Here is an 18611-nt window from a genome sequence, read left to right as displayed (position 1 = left end):
TGGGTGAATATTTTAGCAAACTGTGGTGTATCAAAACCATTGAATACTACTTGGTAATAAAAAGGAATGAATTCCTATGAATGTTGGGCATCTTTTTTAAGATTTTATTTATTTATTGAATGGATCTCAAAGGAATTATGTTCAGTGAAAAAAAAGCAAATCTCAAAAGGCTGCCTACCCTGAGATTATATTTATGTGACATTCTGGAAAGTATAAACCTATAGCCATGGAAAACATCAGTGGTTGCCAGGGCTGTGGGTGGGAGAGAGGAGTATCAGGAAGGAGTTTGTTCTACAGTGGATCTATTCTGTTTTGTGTTGGTGGTTGTACAAGTTAAAATTCATAGAACTGAATACCCCAAAATGTGAGTAGTGTTGTATTTAAATACATAAAATGACCTGTTCAGATAAAGGTTTTAAAAAATCAGTTTGCACAGGGGAACCTGGGTGGCTCAGAGAGGTAAGCTTCCACTCTTGATTTCAGCTCAGGTCATGCATAATCTCAGGATCCTGAGATGGAGACTGGGGGAGGACTCCATCCTGGACAGGGAGCCTGCTAAAGATTCTCTTTCCCTCTCGGTCTGCCCCTCTCACCTCTCTCTAATTAAACAAAAGTCAGTTTGCACAAATGGTGAGTCTTATAAACTGTTATCTAGATGGGAAGCAGCGTCCTAGCCCTTGCCCTGCTTGTCCATCTAATGAAGAGGTGACATGTTTTCTGGGCTTCTGAGCTCATCAGTCACCCCAGTTGCTTCTCTGTTACGTTTTCCTCCATTTTAGCGACTCCTGAAGCCGCCAGCTTGGCTAGTCTTACAATTCTATCAGTCCCTGGATATGCAGACCCCGTCTCTCTCTCTCTCTCTCTCTCTCTCTCTCTCTCTCTCAGCGAATCAGCGTCTCTGTGTCTATGTCTCGGGCCTCCATTTCCAGAGACACTACTGTTGATCTCAGGCTCTGAATCCCATCTCTGCTGTCTCCACGTTTCTGCTGCTCATCTTCTCTATCTCCATCTCTGGGTCCTCTTATCTCAAGGTCTCCCGTCTTTGGGCCTCTATCTTTGTTTCCCAATTGTGGGTCTACCCATTTCAGAATGTCCCTGACCCTGTCGCTGTCCCTAGGTCTCTATCCATGTCTGAGCCTCCCTGTCTCTGGACCTCCCCTTCCTCCGTGCCTCTGTCGGCCTCCCCTTGTGTCTTTCCCCTCCTCTGATACTCTGGAACTCTTGGTCTCCTTATCCCTATCTCTCCATATTTGGGTATGCACGGTCCTGGGGTCTCGCGTTTCTGTCACTCCCTGTCTCCGCGTCGTCCTGTCTCTCCTGGTCTCTGGTTCTCAGAGCAGTATTCTTCCCTGCGTTGCCAAGGCTCGAAAATGACGCAGGCGCACGGGAGGCCTAGGTGCTGAGCGAGGCTAGTTCCGCCTCTGATTGGCTATCCGGTCGCTGTTGGATCTTCGCCCCGCCCTCGCCCTGCGGAACCGCCCGCTGCATTCTGAGAGTCGTAGTCCGCGGCCCTGGCCCAGTGCACACGCGCAGTCTGATCTGACGCCATCGCGCCGAGCTCCTAGCGGCTGGAACGGGCCTGAGACCGCTACGCAAGGGTTGGGTCTGGCCGGCGGCAGCAGGGTGCTACGACGTGCTTTTCCCGAGCAGATCGTAGCGGTCCTGCCAGTGCGTGCCGCGCAGCTTTGTTCGGAGGTGACCTGCTGTGGGGGCAGGGAGAGACCCCGGGTGGGGGAGGGGAGGGAGGGATTCTGGGGTGGGGGCCAGCGTCGGGGGAAGGAAGGAGACTGGGAGCCCCTGGAGTGGGAGTGAGGTGGGGGGGTGCGATTCCCCCGAGGGAGGGGCGAGGGGAGCTGAGAGACCACAGGTGGAGGGGCATGGCTACCCCTGGATGTGGGAATAGAGAAGGGTTGAGGGCATCCTCCTGTGGCCTGGGAGAGGGAGGGGATTACGAGAAGGGACCTAAAGGTTGAGGGTGCCCTTTAGGGGTGGGAGCGGGGAGGAGGCTGAGGTACCCTCTGTGCGTCCAGCTGAGCGAGGGGGAGGTGCGGAGCCGCCCGAAGTGGGGCGTGGGGGGAGGGGTTGTCTCTGCCCCCGGCTCCCTGAGGCCTTCAAACGCCCTGCAGCCTGGGGTTGGGTTCACTTTGAATTAGATGTCTGTTCCTGTTCTAGGACCCCGTTGGTGGGCGAAGAAACCCAAGAGACGGGCAAGAATGACTCCCTGATGCTGCTCCTGGAGGAGCCGGCAAGGGGACTGGGGACGACTGAGGATATTGTTCAGACCTTTTATTTAAAACAAAAAACAAACAAACAAAAAAGAAGAGTTCTAAGGAAAGGTCTTAGAACTGCATGCTTTTTGGTCCTATTCTCCTGTTAGTATTTTGTTTTCTGTGTACATCACCGTGTCTTCTCATTCCGTCACCTTGTCTCATTCCACGCTTCCTCCTCCTCTCCCTCAGCCTGCCCCTCCCTCTTCCCTCCTCCCTCCTCAGCCTCTCCGCTCTCACAGTCTTGTGTCTCCGCTGACCCCCAGGAGGCTCAGCTGGATAGCCCCACCGTCCACCTCTGTATACCAGGGTCTGGTCCCCCATTGCCTCAGCCAACTCAACAACGTCCTGTACCTTTTCTGGTCTAGGACTAGTCCAGGGCCACATGTAAATTGTTGTTTCTCTGCATGTTCTTTGGGTATGTGAGTTCCTGTCTTTTGAGTTCTGTTTGAGGCTTTTGGGAAGCCCAGGCCAGTTATGTAGGACCTTTATTGATTTGGGTCTGTCCTCGAGAGTGGATCCAGAGTTTGCAGTCTTGGAAGGAATCATAGAAGACAACAGATTAGTTAAAGACAATCCTTGGTCCATGCTTTTTCCTTCTAAAGGCACTATTTCCTCCCTTTATAATGAATATGTAATTACTGGGTGACTCCCAGAGCCCCTCTATATCCTCAGTCACCTTAGATAAGCATGTGGGGAGGGGGGGAAGTAGGGCAGGGCAGGCCTGGAGATAGAGCTGAGGAGTTAGGAGTCAAGCTTGAGCTCTCCTTAGCCTGGTGTGAAAGGGATTTGCGCACAGGAGGCTCACAGCACTTGGGGACCTCTCAGCTCACCTGCCCACCTGCTCCCTGCCCCCTCAAGGCTTCCTCTGTATCCCAGGACTTGTCTGTGGAGGGAGCCTAAGCTCCAGGAAATTTCCATCCCCATTTGAGGCAAATCTTGGATGGCCCCAAAATGTGTGTGTGATGGAGCTTAGAAGGGAATGACCGACTGACTGCCTGGTGATTGAGCCAGGAGGAATTTGGGCAATGGGGAATTGCCTTACTCAAGGACACTGGGGACGGGAAGTTCTGGGGGTCCCTCTGCCCAGCAAGAACATCCTTGCAGCAGCATGACCAGGTTGTGAAGCTCTCATGAAGGAAGGTGAGACCTATGCAGCCACATATTAGTGACTTGAAAGTAACTTTATGGAGACAAATATCTGCAGAGAATGACCATGCCTGTGGCATCCTAAGAAAACCAAAATCGCTTGCGTAACCACACATATGCCTGTATGCCATGTAGAGCTCCATGTGTCCTGTGCCTATTGGGATAAGTATGGCTGTGCCAGCTGGGTGGAGCTGGCAATAGTTCTCTTGCTAGGTGAGGCTCTTGATTAGCTAGTGGCAGAAACATGGTTAAAGAGTAGAGTCTGGAAGGCCAAGCAGCAGCCTGTTTGGTCATGGGGGCACGGCAGCCCAGGGCATACAGGTCCTTTGGCTGCTTTTATCACATGGCGAAGTTAGTCATAACTAGAGTGGCTGTCCTGCATTTGCCACTCATGGCTCTAGCAGAGTGACTGCAGGAGGGCATTTCTAATCCTGAGGTAGGGAAGGAAGCTTTTTATAAACAAGTTTTGGGACACAGAAATTAGGGAAAAAGAAAAGCAAATTTGCCAATAAATATTAGAACCTTAAAGCTAAAACAGCACAAACTGAAAAGCCACAGAGCTGGACACTGGTAAGACCAAGCTGTACAGAGACCACTTTACTTACCTATAAGAAAGGGAGCTGTAAAAAAAATGCCATCAGAAACCAGGCAGGTGACCCACAGAGTGCAATGAGTGTCTGCTATGGTCTGAGGGTCCCCAGTGCAGAGGTGAGGAGGGGGCACCCACTACTATAGTGGGTGGCAAGGGTTAGGTTACCTCCTATGAGTTGCTGCGGGTCACAACACATGTCCAGTGGTCCAGGTATCCCACTTCTACAAATACCTTCCAAATATATCTCCAACCTGATCCCAGATAGACGGATATGAGGATAATGGCAACAGAAATTAAGCATAGTTAGTATGCCTCTTAATAGAGAACTGACGCCAATTAGAAATAATTTATGTATTTGCACCTCAGTGGCGCAGTTGGTTGAGTGTCTGACTCTCGATTTCTGCTCAGGTTGTGGGATAGAGCCCTGTGTGGGGCTTCATGCTCAATAGGCAGTCTACTTGAGAGAGATTCTCTCTTCCTCTGTCCCTCCACCCTCTTGGGCTCTCTCTAAAATAAATGAGTTTTATTTTTTTATAAATGAATTAAAAAAAATTTTTATGCAGTTAACAAATGCTGAGCCAGGCACTGCCTGTGAATAGCCTCTGCTCTCCTGGGGATACATTCCAGAGGAGGAGGCTGCAGATAGGCAGCTAAGAAAGAGGGAGTGAGGTGGAGGTGGAAGGAAGGTCTCCTTGGGGGGCCCTTTCAGAGCCCAGACTTGTGTGGGACAGGAAAAGAGTGCTGTAGGGAACAGGGTGGGGTGAGGTAGGGGTGTGGGAGGGGAATGGAGGAGGGCGAGTGAGGGGGTGGTAGTGGCACAGCATAGCTCTCTTTTCCTGGAGGGAAACGGGAACTCTGTGTGGCATGTCTTCTGACAACTGTCTAGCTTCTGAGAGGGGGAGCAGTAGGCCCTTGGCCCTCTGCCAACCTTTTTTTCCCCTCTATTTTTAAACAGCTTTATTGAGATACCATTGCCTGTGTAAAGTGCAATTCAGTAATTTTTCGCATTTTCAGAGTTGTACAGCCAACACCACACTCTGTTTTAGAACATTTTAGCACTCCAGAAAGAAATGGCTGTGCCCATTAGCAGTCCCTCTGACCCAGACCCCCTCCTCTGTCCCTGGCAACCACTGAGCTACTTCCCATCTCTGTGGATTTGCCTATTCTGGACACTCCATATAACTGGAATCAAACCCCCCCCCCCCCCCCCCAGCTACAACGTCCTTGGGCCCTGCCCTGGTGAAATGTTAGAGCACTTCTTCACTTTCATTGGAAGAGGTCATTGATGCCCAGTCCCATATTGCAGTTTTTTCTGTAAAAGTGGGATTGCTGAGAAAACATCCTCACCACAGCTTTGATCACACAGATTTCTCTTAATTCCTCAGATGTGTTTGGAAGAAAACCGTTTCTTTGATTCAGTCAAGGAGAGCATTCTCACTGGGTTTGGGTACAGCTCTTGCCTGGGATGTCTCCCTCCCAGTGGGGTTTGTGGTTCTTCTGGTTATTAAGGGAGAAGTGCAGACCCAACAGAGTCTGGGAGGAGCTGGAGTTCATGTACCTGTGTGCTCACAGCCAATGAAAGCATCATGAGCCCAGAGCCAACAGCTGGAGGCCTGGCCAGTAGCGGCCTGCCAGGTTCTGTCCTCCAGCTTGCTCACTGTTTGCCAACAGTTACAGTCAAGAAATTTCACCTAAATATCCCAAATCTCACTTCTCATGAATGATTCCACTATCTGTCAGGGTCAGCTGGGGGTGGGGAGAGGGCCGAGCAGGTAATGAACTCCCAGGACCTAAATACCAGTCTCCCCCTCTCCCCCCACCATTGTACCCTACTCCTGGCCAATGTATACCTCCCACCTGGTTCTGTGGGTGGGCCAGGCAACCTCTGCAGTCCTGTGCCATTTCCAGAAATAGATATTGTTGACCAGTGATCTACAGTTGGTCCTCAGAACAAGGTGAAGGTTAGGGCATAGTATAAATATGTACACAAAATCTGTGTATAACTCTTGACTTCCCAAACACTTAACTACCAGTAGTGTGCTGTTGACTGCAAGCCTTATTGATAACATAAATAGTTGGTTAACATATTTTGTATGGGGATGCCTGGGTGGCTCAGGGCCTGATCCCAGGATCCAGGATCAAGTCCCACATCGGGCTCCTTGCATGGAGCCTGCTTCTCCCTCTGCCTGTGTCTCTGCCTCTCTCTCTGTGTCTCTCATGAATAAATAAATAAAATCTTAAAAAAAAAATAAATGCATACAGTATAATACTGTAAATGCATTCTCTTTAAAATTACAAATATTTTATTGTAAAAATACAGTATATAAAACGTGTTATATATAAAATATTTTTTTAAAGATTTATTTATTCATGAGACACAGAGAGAGAGGCAGAGACACAGGCAGAGGGAGAAGCAGGCTCCATGCAGGGAGCCCGATGTGGGACTCGATCCTGGGTCTCCAGGATCATACCCGGGGCAGCAGGTGGCACTAAACCACTGCGCCACCGGGGCTGCCCTATACTGTATGCATTTAAAAAAAAATTGACATTAGGTGGACCCATGCCCTTCGAACCTGTATTGTTCAAGGGCCAACTGTATTTTTAGTTGTCTTGAGAGGAGCAATCATGATACCGCCCCCTTCCAAACATGAAAGTTTGTTTGGAAAGGAGGTCTGGGATACACCCAAATCTGGCATAATAATCACGTTTCGAGTATGCATTGTTGGAATGAGTTTAGTAATGTTTTAAGATCGTTAAAAGTGAAATCATCCTGTAGCTTTCCTTTTAGCTGTGACTGAATTTGTTTGCTTTTTTTTTATTTTATTTTTTTTTTTAATTTTTATTTATTTATTTATGATAGTCACACACAGAGAGAGAGAGGCAGAGACACAGGCAGAGGGAGAAGCAGGCTCCATGCACCGGGAGCCCGATGTGGGATTCGATCCCGGGTCTCCAGGATCGCGCCCTGGGCCAAAGACAGGCGCTAAACCACTGCGCCACCCAGGGATCCCTTGTTTGCTTTTTAATATTTTATTTATTTATTCATGAGAGAGGGAGAGAGATGCACAGACACAGGCAGAGGGAGAAGTAGGCTCCATGCAGGGAGCCCAATATGGAACTCGATCCTGGGTCTCCAGGACCACACCCTAGGCTGAAGGTGGTGCTAAACAGCTGAGCCACCCAGGCTGCCCTGAGTTGTTTTTTTTTTTTTTAACCTGATAATAGCAGTCTTACAAAATGAGTTTCCATCTCCTACTTTTTATGTTAATTTTTGTCTGTAAAAGTACAAAACTCTACTGATACTTAGCAAGCAGATGGCTTGGAAATAATTCTGCATGGACTCGGGTTTGGTGGGTGGGGCTGATGAGCTCAGAGGACCCTGCTTGTTCTCCTTTGGAATGGATGCCCCATGACTGGCTTCTCACTCTGTAGGCATCTTTGTCTGTCCTGTGCAGGTCTGGATTCTGGCTGAGATCCAGGAGCATCCCGCTGTCCCTGCTGTCTCCCTTGCAGCTGCAGTTACGTGAATTCACCCTCCATCACACGTGCTCTGTCCCTGGGTAGCCCTATTTCCCAGTGCAGGTTTGGAAAGATGTTGCCTTTGGAGAAAGCCTTTGCCACCCCCAGGAGCTCCCTGACTACCCCAGAACTGCCCATGCTAGGATCAATAGCTGGAGACCAGCAGGAGGAGCCCAAGACGGCCCTTGGGAAGGTTCCTACCAACCTTGAGTTCTCCCGGCTGAATTTCCGGAACTTCATCTACCAGGAAGCAGCTGGGCCCCACCAGGCCCTGACCCAGCTGTATGAGCTGTGCCGCCAGTGGCTGCAGCCTGAGGTGCATTCCAAGGAGGAGATACTAGAGCTCCTGGTCCTGGAGCAGTTCCTAAGTGTCCTGCCTGACAAAGTACGGCCCTGGGTGGTGGCTCAGCATCCTGAGAACTGCAAGAAGGCCGCCTCCCTGGTGAAGGACCTTACCAAGGCCCTAGAAGAGCCAGGTGAGGCAACTACCCCAGAGGAGAATACACCATGGAAGAAATGTGAAGGGGCGTGGTCAGTCTGGAAGCAGTAAAATTGACAGCATAGAGCCCAAACTCTAGTTGGTGGCTTACCTGAGAGTTGAGTCCTTCCCTATATAAGAAGCACAGAAGTGAGCAGTCCTGAGCTGGGGGGTAGCTTCTCAGCAGGGGATACAGCCCCGCCACCCTGCCCAGACTTGCTTCATGAGCCAGGAAGGCTTCTGGGGTACCTGCCCTTACATCTGCCTTCCAAATATAAGGAAGCAGGGAGGAACCAGCCCTTTAAATACCAAGTAAATGTTCTGGGCATTTGTTTCTGCCCCCGCTTCAGTATGGTAAGAAGAGGAGTACTGGGGGTAGGTGGGCAGAGTCTCTTTCACATCTGAGGGTGGGACCTGAGGGACTGGTGGTGATGGGGGCCTGGAGTCTTGGGCTCAAGGTCAGAAGCTTGTGTCCATGTCCACCCCCTGCAGGTTTATTGTGTCATTCTTAGCACATCTCTCAATTTGGGGCTTCCCCGCCCCTCGAGTATAAGCAGGGATGCTGTTGAGTCTCCCATGGGGCTCTCTACAGCTTTGAGCAAGGGGGAGTGTGAGGAGCATGCTGAGCATTTGTTGTCTGTTATTACCAGGTGGGCCCATGAGGGCCAGTGAAGACCTGGAACCCAATGAGACCCAGGCACCTCCTGACACCTGTGAGTGACCAGTTAGCCCTTGGGCAGATATTGGCCTTGGTTTGGTTGGTGGAGAGTGGGAGGGAGTCACCATGCAGGTTATCATGGGAGCCAGAGGGAGGCCAGATAACCAAGGCCTCAGAGTCTGTGCTGACTTCTTCTGTAGGCTCTGGTCAGTGTAACGAGTATTTATAATTAAATTTGTTTTCAAAGATTATACAAATCATATATGGGTTTACTATAAATAGTGAAAAGCATTGAGATACAAAGAAAAAAGTAATAATCTCTCCTCTGCACATGCCCCCTAAAACTAAAGGAGCCAGGTTTATGTTCCTTCATGTGTTTCTGTACATCTCTTACATGCACACATATCTTACCCACAAGTCTGCTCAGAGGGTTTGTGGCCAGTTTCCCTGCAGGTGATGTACTACTGCAGCCTGAGCCTGAGCTCACGCTGTTTGCATAGAGCAACGTCTTCTCCACCCAGGCCCCTCCAGGCTGTGGCCAGATACCCAGTGCCATGTCCTTACTTTGATAGCATTTCACAGGATCTGCCCTCTTTGTCTTGGAGTTGCAATTTACTGCCATTAAGGTTCTTCCTCTTCCTGTAAATGTGCTGTAAAATGGGCTCAGGCCTGTATCTAGTGTGGGAGGTTTTGTCTGTGTAGATGGGTTCCTCGGGATCACTGCACAAAGGGCATTTCTGCATGGCTTTATAGAAGTTTTGTAACACGGGCACATGGGCACATGGGTGCCCATTTCGCCACATCTCTACCAGCACTGTATGTCATTGCTGTCTAAGATTGCCAACAAGCTGATGGATATGAAAGTGTTATCTGCTTTGTGGCTTTAGTTCACATTTCTGGGGCCCCTACTGACCTTGAGATTCTTTTTGCTTTCTTCTTGGTTCGTTCTGCTCTGTCAGTTGAGGACAGTTGTGGGGTCCCTTGAGCCTGGGACCTGCTGTGCATGAGCACTCAGGCCTCCCTTCTTAGTCTGAGAACTCTTCACTCTTTTTCTTGTGCAAGGTGGGGGCTCCCTCACTGGTTTGGACTGCCCAGCTGTATAAAAAGCAGTCTTCTCAACTTTGTCTCCCCTTCTCCCAGCTTGTCCCACTCCAGACCCTGTGCTTCTAGAACAGGGGTGCATCGGCGACCAGAAGACCGAAGAGGCCAACCCCGCAAAGGTTGAACCGAAGGTGGGTGAGGTCTGTCTTGTCCAGGGGCTCATAGACCAGTTCCCAAGGAGGAGGATCTGTCACCCTAACTTGCTAGGCTCTCTTCTGCCCCCATCATGAATAGGCCACCAGCTGCATGGGAGGAGCTTGGGGGGTGGACTGAGATTCCAGGGCTGGACACTGAGGCTGCTGCCTCTCCAGGAAACCAAGAGATGAACCCGGCCAATGGTGGGGATGAGGTAAAGAGAGGTCTCTGGGAGGGGTCCACATGCCCCCATGGGACTACTGGGCAGATGGTCTTTTTATTTTTTAAGATTTTATTTATTCATGAGAGACACAGAGAGAGAGAGTCAGAGACACAGGCAGAGGGAGAAGCAGGCTCCATGCAGGGAGCCCAACGCAGGACCTGATCCCAGGTCTCCAGGATTAGGCCCCAGACTGAAGGTGGTGCTAAACCACTGAGCCACCTGGGCTGCCCCAGGTGGTCCTTTTCTGTTAGCTCCCCACCCACTAACCCAGTTTGTGGCAACTCCCTGGCCCTTGTCCCTCTGGCCGTGACTAGTGCACCATTCATTTCTTCCGAGGTGCACTGTTGCTGCTAGCCACAGCCGCATCCTTACTTCCTGCTGTGCCAGCTGGCCCCATCCTGCAGGCTCCCCTCCTCACTCCCATGCCCCTTGCCCTTCTGTGGGCCTGGCTGTGCCCTTTCCTCTGCTTCTCCTGAGGGCAGCGAGCATGGCTGTCCTGGTCACCCCTGTCTCCTGGGTGCTGGCCTAGGGCACGTGTGATGTTCAGGCATAGAGGAGATAGAAGACTTTGGGGTCTTCTACAGCAGTGGTTCTCAGCCAGGGTGGTTTTGCCCCTCTGGGGGACATTTTGGTGATGTCTAGGACAGCTTTGCTTGTTGCCACTTCTGTGGGGGAGGAGGTGCTGCTGACATCACGATTGAAGAGATCAAGAAACATCCTCCAGTGCCCGGAACAGGCCCTGCTGAAAGAGTCCTTAGCGCTGAAGTTGAGAAACTCTGCCCTCTGAACCTGGGACTGCGTCCAGGACCTGCAGGGTGGTGGGTGGTAACCCCTAGGATGATGCCACCCCCGTTGTGCTCACCATGACCGTGGGACCAAGGGCCCACCCTTCTATGCACGGGAAAGTTCAGCCACGGTGGTGCTGCCGTTTCAGAAGTTGACGTTCCCGGAGGTGCCTCTGTACCTGGGAGAATGGGGCCACCTGGACCCGGCAGAGGAGAACCTGAAGGCTTTCCGGAAATTGCTCCTGTGGGGTAAGACCTGTCCCCACGGCCTCACGCAGCCCCTCCATCCTCTTCCAAAAGCATTGGCCTAGGGGATTCCAACTCCCACGTGGGGCTTTGGTTAAGGCCCCCTAGGGTGTTTTTTTTTTTTTTAATATTTTATTTATTTGTTCATGAGAGATAGAGAGAGAGAGAAGGGCAGAGACACAGGCAGAGGGAGAAGCAGGCTCCATGCAGGGAACCTGACATGGGACTCAATCCCAAGTCTCCAGGATCAGGCCCTGAGCCGAAGGTGGCACTAAACAGCTGAGCCACCCAGGCTGCCCTTTTATTTATTTATTTATTTATTTTTGGCCCCATAGGGTTTTATATGTATTAGACAGTGAAGGAGTTTGCTGAGGTCCCCACCTTGGCCCTGCCCTTCCCAATCTACACATTCAAGTCCTGCCAGAGCCCTAGCCTTTTGAGTTCAGGCCCTGCTCTGGGACCTGAAACTTCTGGATATGGAAAGGCCTCCTGATCCCATTGTGTCGACTTTCCCATCCTTCTTGGTGCAGAGATGGAGCCTTTTGGCCTTCTTGGGTCTTTCCTGTTGTGTGGACATCTGTGCCCACGGCACAGGTGCCATCACAGACTTCTGAGCCCTTAATTAAGGTTGCAGTTTTCTGTTTTTTTCTGACTGCTCTCTCTTGAATTTCCCTCACTCCCTGTTGGCCCTTCTGGCTCTGCCTCAGGAGACCCTCTTCTTCACTCCTGCCCCAGTGTTGTGGGAGCCCCTGGCTCTCCAGGGCTCCATGCAGGGCAGCTTTGGCAAGTGTCCCAGGGCAGAGGAGATGATGGAGGCTGCAGTACTCACCTGGCCAGCCTGTGGGATTTGACTTTGCATTGTTGGCTATTTTCCCTTCTGGTTTCAACATCTTTCAGTTTTTGTTTTTGTTTTGTTTTGTTTGATCCTACTCAGGGTATCAGCTTGCCCAGCCTGACGATACCTGCAGAGTGGAGACAGAGGAACTTCGGTTGGTTGAAACAGAACCGCCAGAAGGCAACTTCTCAGGTGAGATCCGAGAGCTGTGGTCAGGCCAGGGTGGAGGGTGTGCCTTTCTTTCTTTTAGAGGCTATTGGAAATTCCTTACAGCTCCATTGGTCTCAGCAAAGATCTCCACCTTGACCTCACTGTTCTCCCACCCTGTGTCCCATTTTTTTGCCACCCCCCCCCCCCAGGTGTCAGAGCAGGAGGCAGGTATCCAGCTATTTTAATGATCTGTTGCATAATAGCCCAAAACTTAGTCACTTGAACAACAACAGTGTTGATTGTTACAATCCTGTGGATTGATTGGGATTGGTTAGACACCTGTTTTCCCTTTGGTGGCTGCTGGGCCATGTACACAGCCATAGTCATCTGGAGGCTTGACTAGGCCAGAATATCCTGGGTGGCCTCACTCAACCAGTGGCCGTTAGTGCTGGCTTTTCACTGGGAACTCAGCTGAGGCCTTCAGCCTGGGCTCTCCATGTTGCCTCTCCAAGTAGCCAGCTTGGGCTTCTTCACAGCATGGCATCTGGGTTCATAGAGGGAGCATTCCAGGAGGGTAAGTGCCATTGTGCAGGTGCTTTGCAAGCGTTGGCTTGTGTCCTGCATTCTTAATGTCCCACAGACCACAGACCATAGACCACAGGACAGGTGGGCAATCCAGTGTGCTGGTGTGTGTATGTGGCAGTGAATCCCAAGGACCTGAATCCCAGGAGGCATGCTTCATTGGGGACCCCCAGTGTAACACGTTTGTTTACTCTGCAAAGGCTTATTTGGCCCTTCCTGGTGAGAACACAGGCTCCCCCAGCTCATGCTCCATTGCTAGTGTCCACTCACTCATGGTTCAGGGTGGCAACTACAGCTCACATCCACAGCTGCAGGAAGGAGGAGACCCCTCCCCACCCCTTAATACTTGTGCACACGTCCCTTTGGCCAGAATTCAGTCACTTCAGCTGCAAGACATGGTTAGAATGACTGTCTTCAGGCAGGCAGTTGTGAGTTCAGGATTGCCAAAGAAGGCAAAGCAGATGGGGGACACATGGTAGTCTTCTGAGTGATCTTGTTTAAATCCATTGCCCCTAGGTTTGTGGAGAGAATTGGCTGATGGTGTGCATCCAGAGTACTCCTTGTGTCTTCACCCACTTCCCCCTTTCTCCGCTTTCCATCCTGCCCCTTCTGAGTCTCTGGCCTTTGCCTTTTGTTAGTGTTCCTGCTCACATTTTCTTATGAGTTCCTTATGAGTCCTGGGAATTGGGACTACTCACATTATGACCTTGTTTCAGGTGGCAGGAGGTGGCAGGAAGGCAGAGAGAACATGTGTGAGACGCTGATGGAGAGGCTCACGAGGGAAATTCTTGTTTGCCCCCTAACGGGTGCTGCCCCGGAGGAAGAAGAGCAGATGCAGAAGGCTCTGGATCCTCAGGAGGGGGAACCAGGCCCTGTCACCATAGCCCACAGGCGGTCAGTAATCCGAGAGCCAGTCCAGGACAGGGGCACAGCTGGGGAGAGCCTCACTGTGCCTGTAATGCCAGCCACCTCGCACCAAGGCCTTGGAAGGAAGAGGCCCCACCCGAAGGATGTGGGTGGGCAGGGCCCTGAGTGTGTCTCCAGTGTGATCAACCACCGGCAATACCACGTGAAGGAGCCTAATGCAGCTGGCCGCAGTGCAGGGTCCCCAGCCAGGCAGGACCAGGATATCTCTGCTGCAGGCTCCCCTGCTGCTGATGAGCCTGGGGCATCCCGAGGGAAGCCCTACGCATGTAGCGAGTGTGGGGAAACCTTTGCGTGGATCTCACATTTCATTGATCATCTTAGAAGCCACAGTGGCAGGAAGCTGTATGCGTGCCAGGGCTGCTGGAAGACCTTCCACTTCAGTCTAGCCCTGGCTGAGCACCAGAAGACCCACGAGAAGGAGAAGATCTATGCGTTGGGGAGGGCCCTGGGACCCCCCCCTGCTGCATGTGGACCCCGTGCCAGTGGGAGGCTCAGTGGGTTCCCGGGGTGTGTGGCAGGTGATAGTCCCGTGCAGTCTGCGGCGCAGAGATGAGCCACTTTGCTTTTAAGTGTCCCTAGTGGGCAACTTTGCCTGCCCAGGATTCCCAAGGATGTATCAGGCTCCTTTGAAACCCTTGTGTGGCTTCTTGCAGTGTCTGTGTGGATGTAAGTCTGTCTGTTTTCTAAATGAGCTAATGTGGCTAAAGCACTTAGAACCCAGGAAGGGCCCTCGGGAAGCCCTTCTCTCCTTATAAACACACCCTTGTGGATGCCCACATGCAACCATGAGTTGTCAGGTGTGAAAGAAGATTCCCCTTTCTTCCATAGCCATTTTAGCACCACCCACACTTCAGAACATTTGTCGTTGTGCAAAGTGTAGAGTTGCCTTAAAGTGTGTGATCTGCCAGCTCTTGAAGTTAGCCTTGTTTCTCTCCCTCCTGTTCGAGCTCCCCAGGGCTTCTGTCCAAACTTTTTGGTCCTTTCATAAACAGCCAATGTCAAGTTCACTTCTAAATCCTCAATAGCAAACTGTTCCCTGGTTAATGCACGTGTCTACATATGTGGAGTGGCTAAACAAAGATCACAAAAATGCTTGGAGCCTACTAACAGTGTTTTCAAACCATGTGTTTCAGCCCATTAGTGAATTGTGAAATCAAATTGATGGCCACCAGCATTACAAAACTGAAGTAGAATTAAATAGGTAAAAATTCATCACGTAGTAAAGGCAAATACTGTTTTGTGAAACTTTTCAGCCATATATCTACCTGGTTACAATGTAAGATGTATTTCTCACTCAGAAGCTGGAGGGTCATGATCAGACCAGGCTGAAAACACCAGTAAAGTTTGATGAGATGTGTCTGCCTGGGCAAGCAGAACTTTACTCCTTGGGCTACACAAGGTGATCTTGATTTTTGCATCTAATCTCATATTACAGCATAGTTTCTGTTGCCTGAGCATAAACTTTTAACTGCTTCTTGTAGATTAAACTGGTGCCTCTTTCTGTCATGGTGTTTGAGCAGGCAGTCTGTTACAATGATGCCCAAATCACAGAAGTTTAACATAATAAAGGATTTATTTCTTGCATTCACATGACAGTCTGTGTTTGTTGCTATTGCTTGTGTGTGGATGGGAGGTAGCTCTGCTTCATGTAGAGATTTGGGGATCCAGGCTCTGTCCCTGTTATGGCTCTGCCCTCTGCTGGACCCCTGGAGCAAATGGGGAAAGCCACACTCGCTCAGCTGGGAGATGACACACATCACTTCCACTCATGTGTCCTTGGAGGGACGTGATCTCATGACCTCAGTCACATGTGGGAGTCTGGGACTGTCTACCTCCTCAATACCCCCATCCTGAGTTGGGTGTGGCTCTGGTAACTTTTTTAAGAGATTTTATTAATTTATGAGAGACACAGAGACAGAAGCAGAGACATAGGCAGAGAGAGAAGCACTGGTAATTTTTTAAATTAAAAAAAATTTTATAAAGATTTTATTTATTTATGACACACACGCAGAGAGAGAGGGGCAAAGACACAGGCAGAGGGAGAAGCAGGCTCCATGCAGAGAGCCTGACGTGGGACTCGATCCCAGGTCTCCAGGATCAGGCCCTGGGCTAAAGGCAGCGCCAAACCACTGAGCCACCCGGGCTACCTTGGTAATTTTTTTTTAAGATTTTTTTAAATGTATTTGAGAGTGAGAGAACAAGCAGTGAGGAGGGGCAGAGGGAGAGAAAGGGGGAGAGAAGCAGACCCCTACTGAGCAGGAAGCCTGGACTGGGGTTCAACCCTAGGACCAGAGATCGTGACCTAAGCCAAAGACAGACATTTAAGTGACTGAACCACCCAGGCACCCCGGTAATTCTGTTTTTAAAAACCTGTATTTGCTCTCTGAACTCTTGTTCCCAGCCTAACCCACGAGCTTGCCTCTCTTGCCACAGAGAGGTAATGTCTGAGGCGCATCCCACTTTCAGCTTCAGGGCCACTGGTGGGTCCTTTGTTATCAGAAAGCCCAGCTCTTGGGATCCCTGGGTGGCGCAGCGGTTTAGCGCCTGCCTTTGGCCCAGGGCGCGATCCTGGAGACCCGGGATTGAATCCCACGTCGGGCTCCCGGTGCATGGAGCCTGCTTCTCCCTCTGCCTGTGTCTCTGCCTCTTTCTCTCTCTCTCTGTGACTATCATAAATAAATTTAAAAAAAAAGAAAGCCCAGGGATCCCTGGGTGGCGCAGCGGTTTGGCGCCTGCCTTTGGCCCAGGGCGCGATCCTGGAGACCCGGGATCGAATCCCACATCAGGCTCCCGGTGCATGGAGCCTGCTTCTTCCTCCGCCTGTGTCTCTGCCTCTCTCTCTCTCTCTCTCTGTGACTATCATAAATAAATAAAAATAAAAAAAAAAAAAAAAAAAAAGAAAGCCCAGCTCTCTTGGGCACCTGGGATTGAGTCCTTTCTGTCTCTCATGAATAAATGAAGACAAGATTTTATTCATTTATTCATGAGAAACACACACACACACACACAGAGAGGCAGAGACACAGGCAGAGGGAGAAGCAGGCTCCATGCAAGGAGCCTGATGTGGGACTTGATCCCTGGACTTCAGGATCATGCCCTGGGCCAAAGGCAGGCGCTAAACCGCTGAGCCACCGAGGGATCCCCATAAATGAATAAAATCTTAAAAAAAAAAAACCCGGCTCTCCATCCGTCCATTTCCCACCTGATGTCTCCCTTAATGCACAGCTAGATGGTGTTCTTCTTGTTTATATTTTTAAGTATTTAGAAATAACTTCAAATGTACAGAAAAGGCACAAAAATAATAAAAATCCTCCACCCCCACCTATTTGAACATTCTCCCTGCTTGCTTGTGATTCTTGTCCCTTGGCCCCCCTCACAGACACCTGGGAGTGCCTGTGGTCCACGTTCGTACTGTTGGTGAGGATTCCTTTGCTCACCTAGAAAGTGCTGTCCAATATCTCCACTTTATGGTTATTTCTTCCCCTTAGCTAGTAAGCAATCTGTGGGGAGACAATTTAAAGTAATGCAAATATCCTGCTTCTCACCTAAATCCACCTCCCCACCCCACCCTATTTATCCTCCATTCTTGCCATGATGGTTGCAAAGTTGTTGGTTATCTAACACCAGCCCTCCTTCAGTGGGAAGAAGATGCTTAAAATACCCTTTGTTACAGACTGAATCCCCTCCAAATTTATCCATTGAGCCCTAACCCCCAATGTGACTATATTTGGAGATAGGGCTTATAGGGATGTTATAAAGGTGGGGCCCTGATCCAATAGGGTTGATCTCCTAATAAGAAGTGGAAGAGCAGAGATTATTCTTTCATCATGTTTGCACAGAAGAAAGGCCATGCAAAGACACAGTGAGAAGGTGGCTATATATAAACCAGGAAGCGAGGTTTCACCAGAAACCAACCATGACGGCACCTTGATCTTGGGACTTCCAGCCAAGAACTCCAGAACTGTGAGAAAGTTAGTTTCTGTGGTTTAAGCCACCCACTCAGTGGTATTATGTTGTGGTAAGCCTGAGCCAACTAATACAGGCCTTCCATCATTATCTGGGTTGAGAGTTTTGCAAATCAGCATCAACAGGTGCAACTGCTTTGGAAAACAAACAGCCCAGTCACACTAAAACCCCACTATGACATTTGTATATTTTGAGTCTTAAGTTTTAGGCGTAGTGATTTCTCTCAAAAAATTAAAACCAAGAGAAAAGCTATATACAATGAGATGCTGAAAGCCTTTCTGGGATTTTAAAATTATAGAGGAAACAAAAAAGGGTAAAATGCACATAAGCGACTAGAAAGACCGTTTGCATGGAGTTAAGTGCCCAGTTATAGAGGAACCATCACTTAAATTTTGGTAGAACCATTCATTCATAGAAATAACAAAGCATTGATGATAAGAAGATGCAGCAACACGGAAGAATAATTTCTGAGTGTAGCTCAGGAAATAGAACACAGATATTCTAACTATAAAGGATGGTTGATGTCCTCAAATAGCAAATAAAGTGTAAACATGAAAATAGTTGTGTTAGAGTCATGGAACTAGGGTTAGTTATTTCTGCTTTAATTCCCTTGAAAATTATTTATAGGGCTTTTATAATAAAATTCACTTTTCACCATTTTGAAAAGAATTCTTCCAATTATGGAAAACTTTAAAAAATATACAGGGGAAAAAATCTCCCATGGTCCCATCTTATGGGAACTATTACTTTTAACATCTCAGTAGGTTATATATGTTTCAGTAATTGTTCTGTGTATAAGATTTTGGTATGTATGTGTTTGGTGCATATATAAAATCTGTGAGCATTCTCAAAAAAAAAAAAAAAAAACCTGTGAGCATTCTAAGTGTGTGTGTCCCTTGAGTCTTGAATGAATCAGTGACTTAGTTGTCTGGAGGGTTATAGGAAGACACTGTGGACTTTCTTCAGGCGACTGGCATAACAAGATGGATTGGTGGGTT

The 18611-nt window shown here is 49.5% G+C and overlaps 1 protein-coding gene across 4 annotated transcripts; it reads left to right on the top strand.

The window, feature by feature from the left end:
- Positions 1 to 1439: 1439 nt before the first annotated feature.
- ZSCAN18 (zinc finger and SCAN domain containing 18) lies at positions 1440 to 15235 on the top strand. 4 transcript variants are annotated; one of them, XM_025984445.2, is made up of 8 exons: positions 1440 to 1695; positions 2173 to 2372; positions 7464 to 8003; positions 8656 to 8718; positions 9804 to 9895; positions 11057 to 11156; positions 12088 to 12180; positions 13437 to 15235. In XM_025984445.2, exons 3-8 carry the CDS (start codon positions 7601 to 7603, stop codon positions 14198 to 14200), a joined length of 1515 nt encoding a protein of 504 aa, XP_025840230.2. In that variant the 5' UTR covers positions 1440 to 1695; positions 2173 to 2372; positions 7464 to 7600; the 3' UTR covers positions 14201 to 15235. The 4 variants fall into 4 exon arrangements, with proteins under 4 accessions (XP_025840230.2, XP_025840229.2, XP_025840231.2 ...); XM_025984446.2 differs by having other exon boundaries at positions 1454 to 1695; positions 2173 to 2336; XM_072760463.1 differs by having other exon boundaries at positions 1487 to 1695; positions 2173 to 3410.
- The last annotated feature ends 3376 nt before the right edge of the window (positions 15236 to 18611 follow it).

Source organism: Vulpes vulpes, chromosome 1 (assembly GCF_048418805.1).
Source record: "Vulpes vulpes isolate BD-2025 chromosome 1, VulVul3, whole genome shotgun sequence".
Classification (NCBI taxonomy): Eukaryota; Metazoa; Chordata; class Mammalia; order Carnivora; family Canidae; genus Vulpes; species Vulpes vulpes.
This window is presented reverse-complemented; position numbering and strand designations above follow the sequence as displayed.

Excerpts from the sequence above, each read along its gene's own strand:
- ZSCAN18 (XM_025984445.2), top strand. The coding sequence starts at position 7,601 with ATGTTGCCTTTGGAGAAAGCCTTTGCCACCCCCAGGAGCTCCCTGACT. Across the intron at positions 8,719-9,803 it reads CCAGGCACCTCCTGACACCT|CTTGTCCCACTCCAGACCCT; the intron begins GTGAGTGACCAG and ends CCCTTCTCCCAG. Across the intron at positions 11,157-12,087 it reads CCGGAAATTGCTCCTGTGGG|GGTATCAGCTTGCCCAGCCT; the intron begins GTAAGACCTGTC and ends GATCCTACTCAG.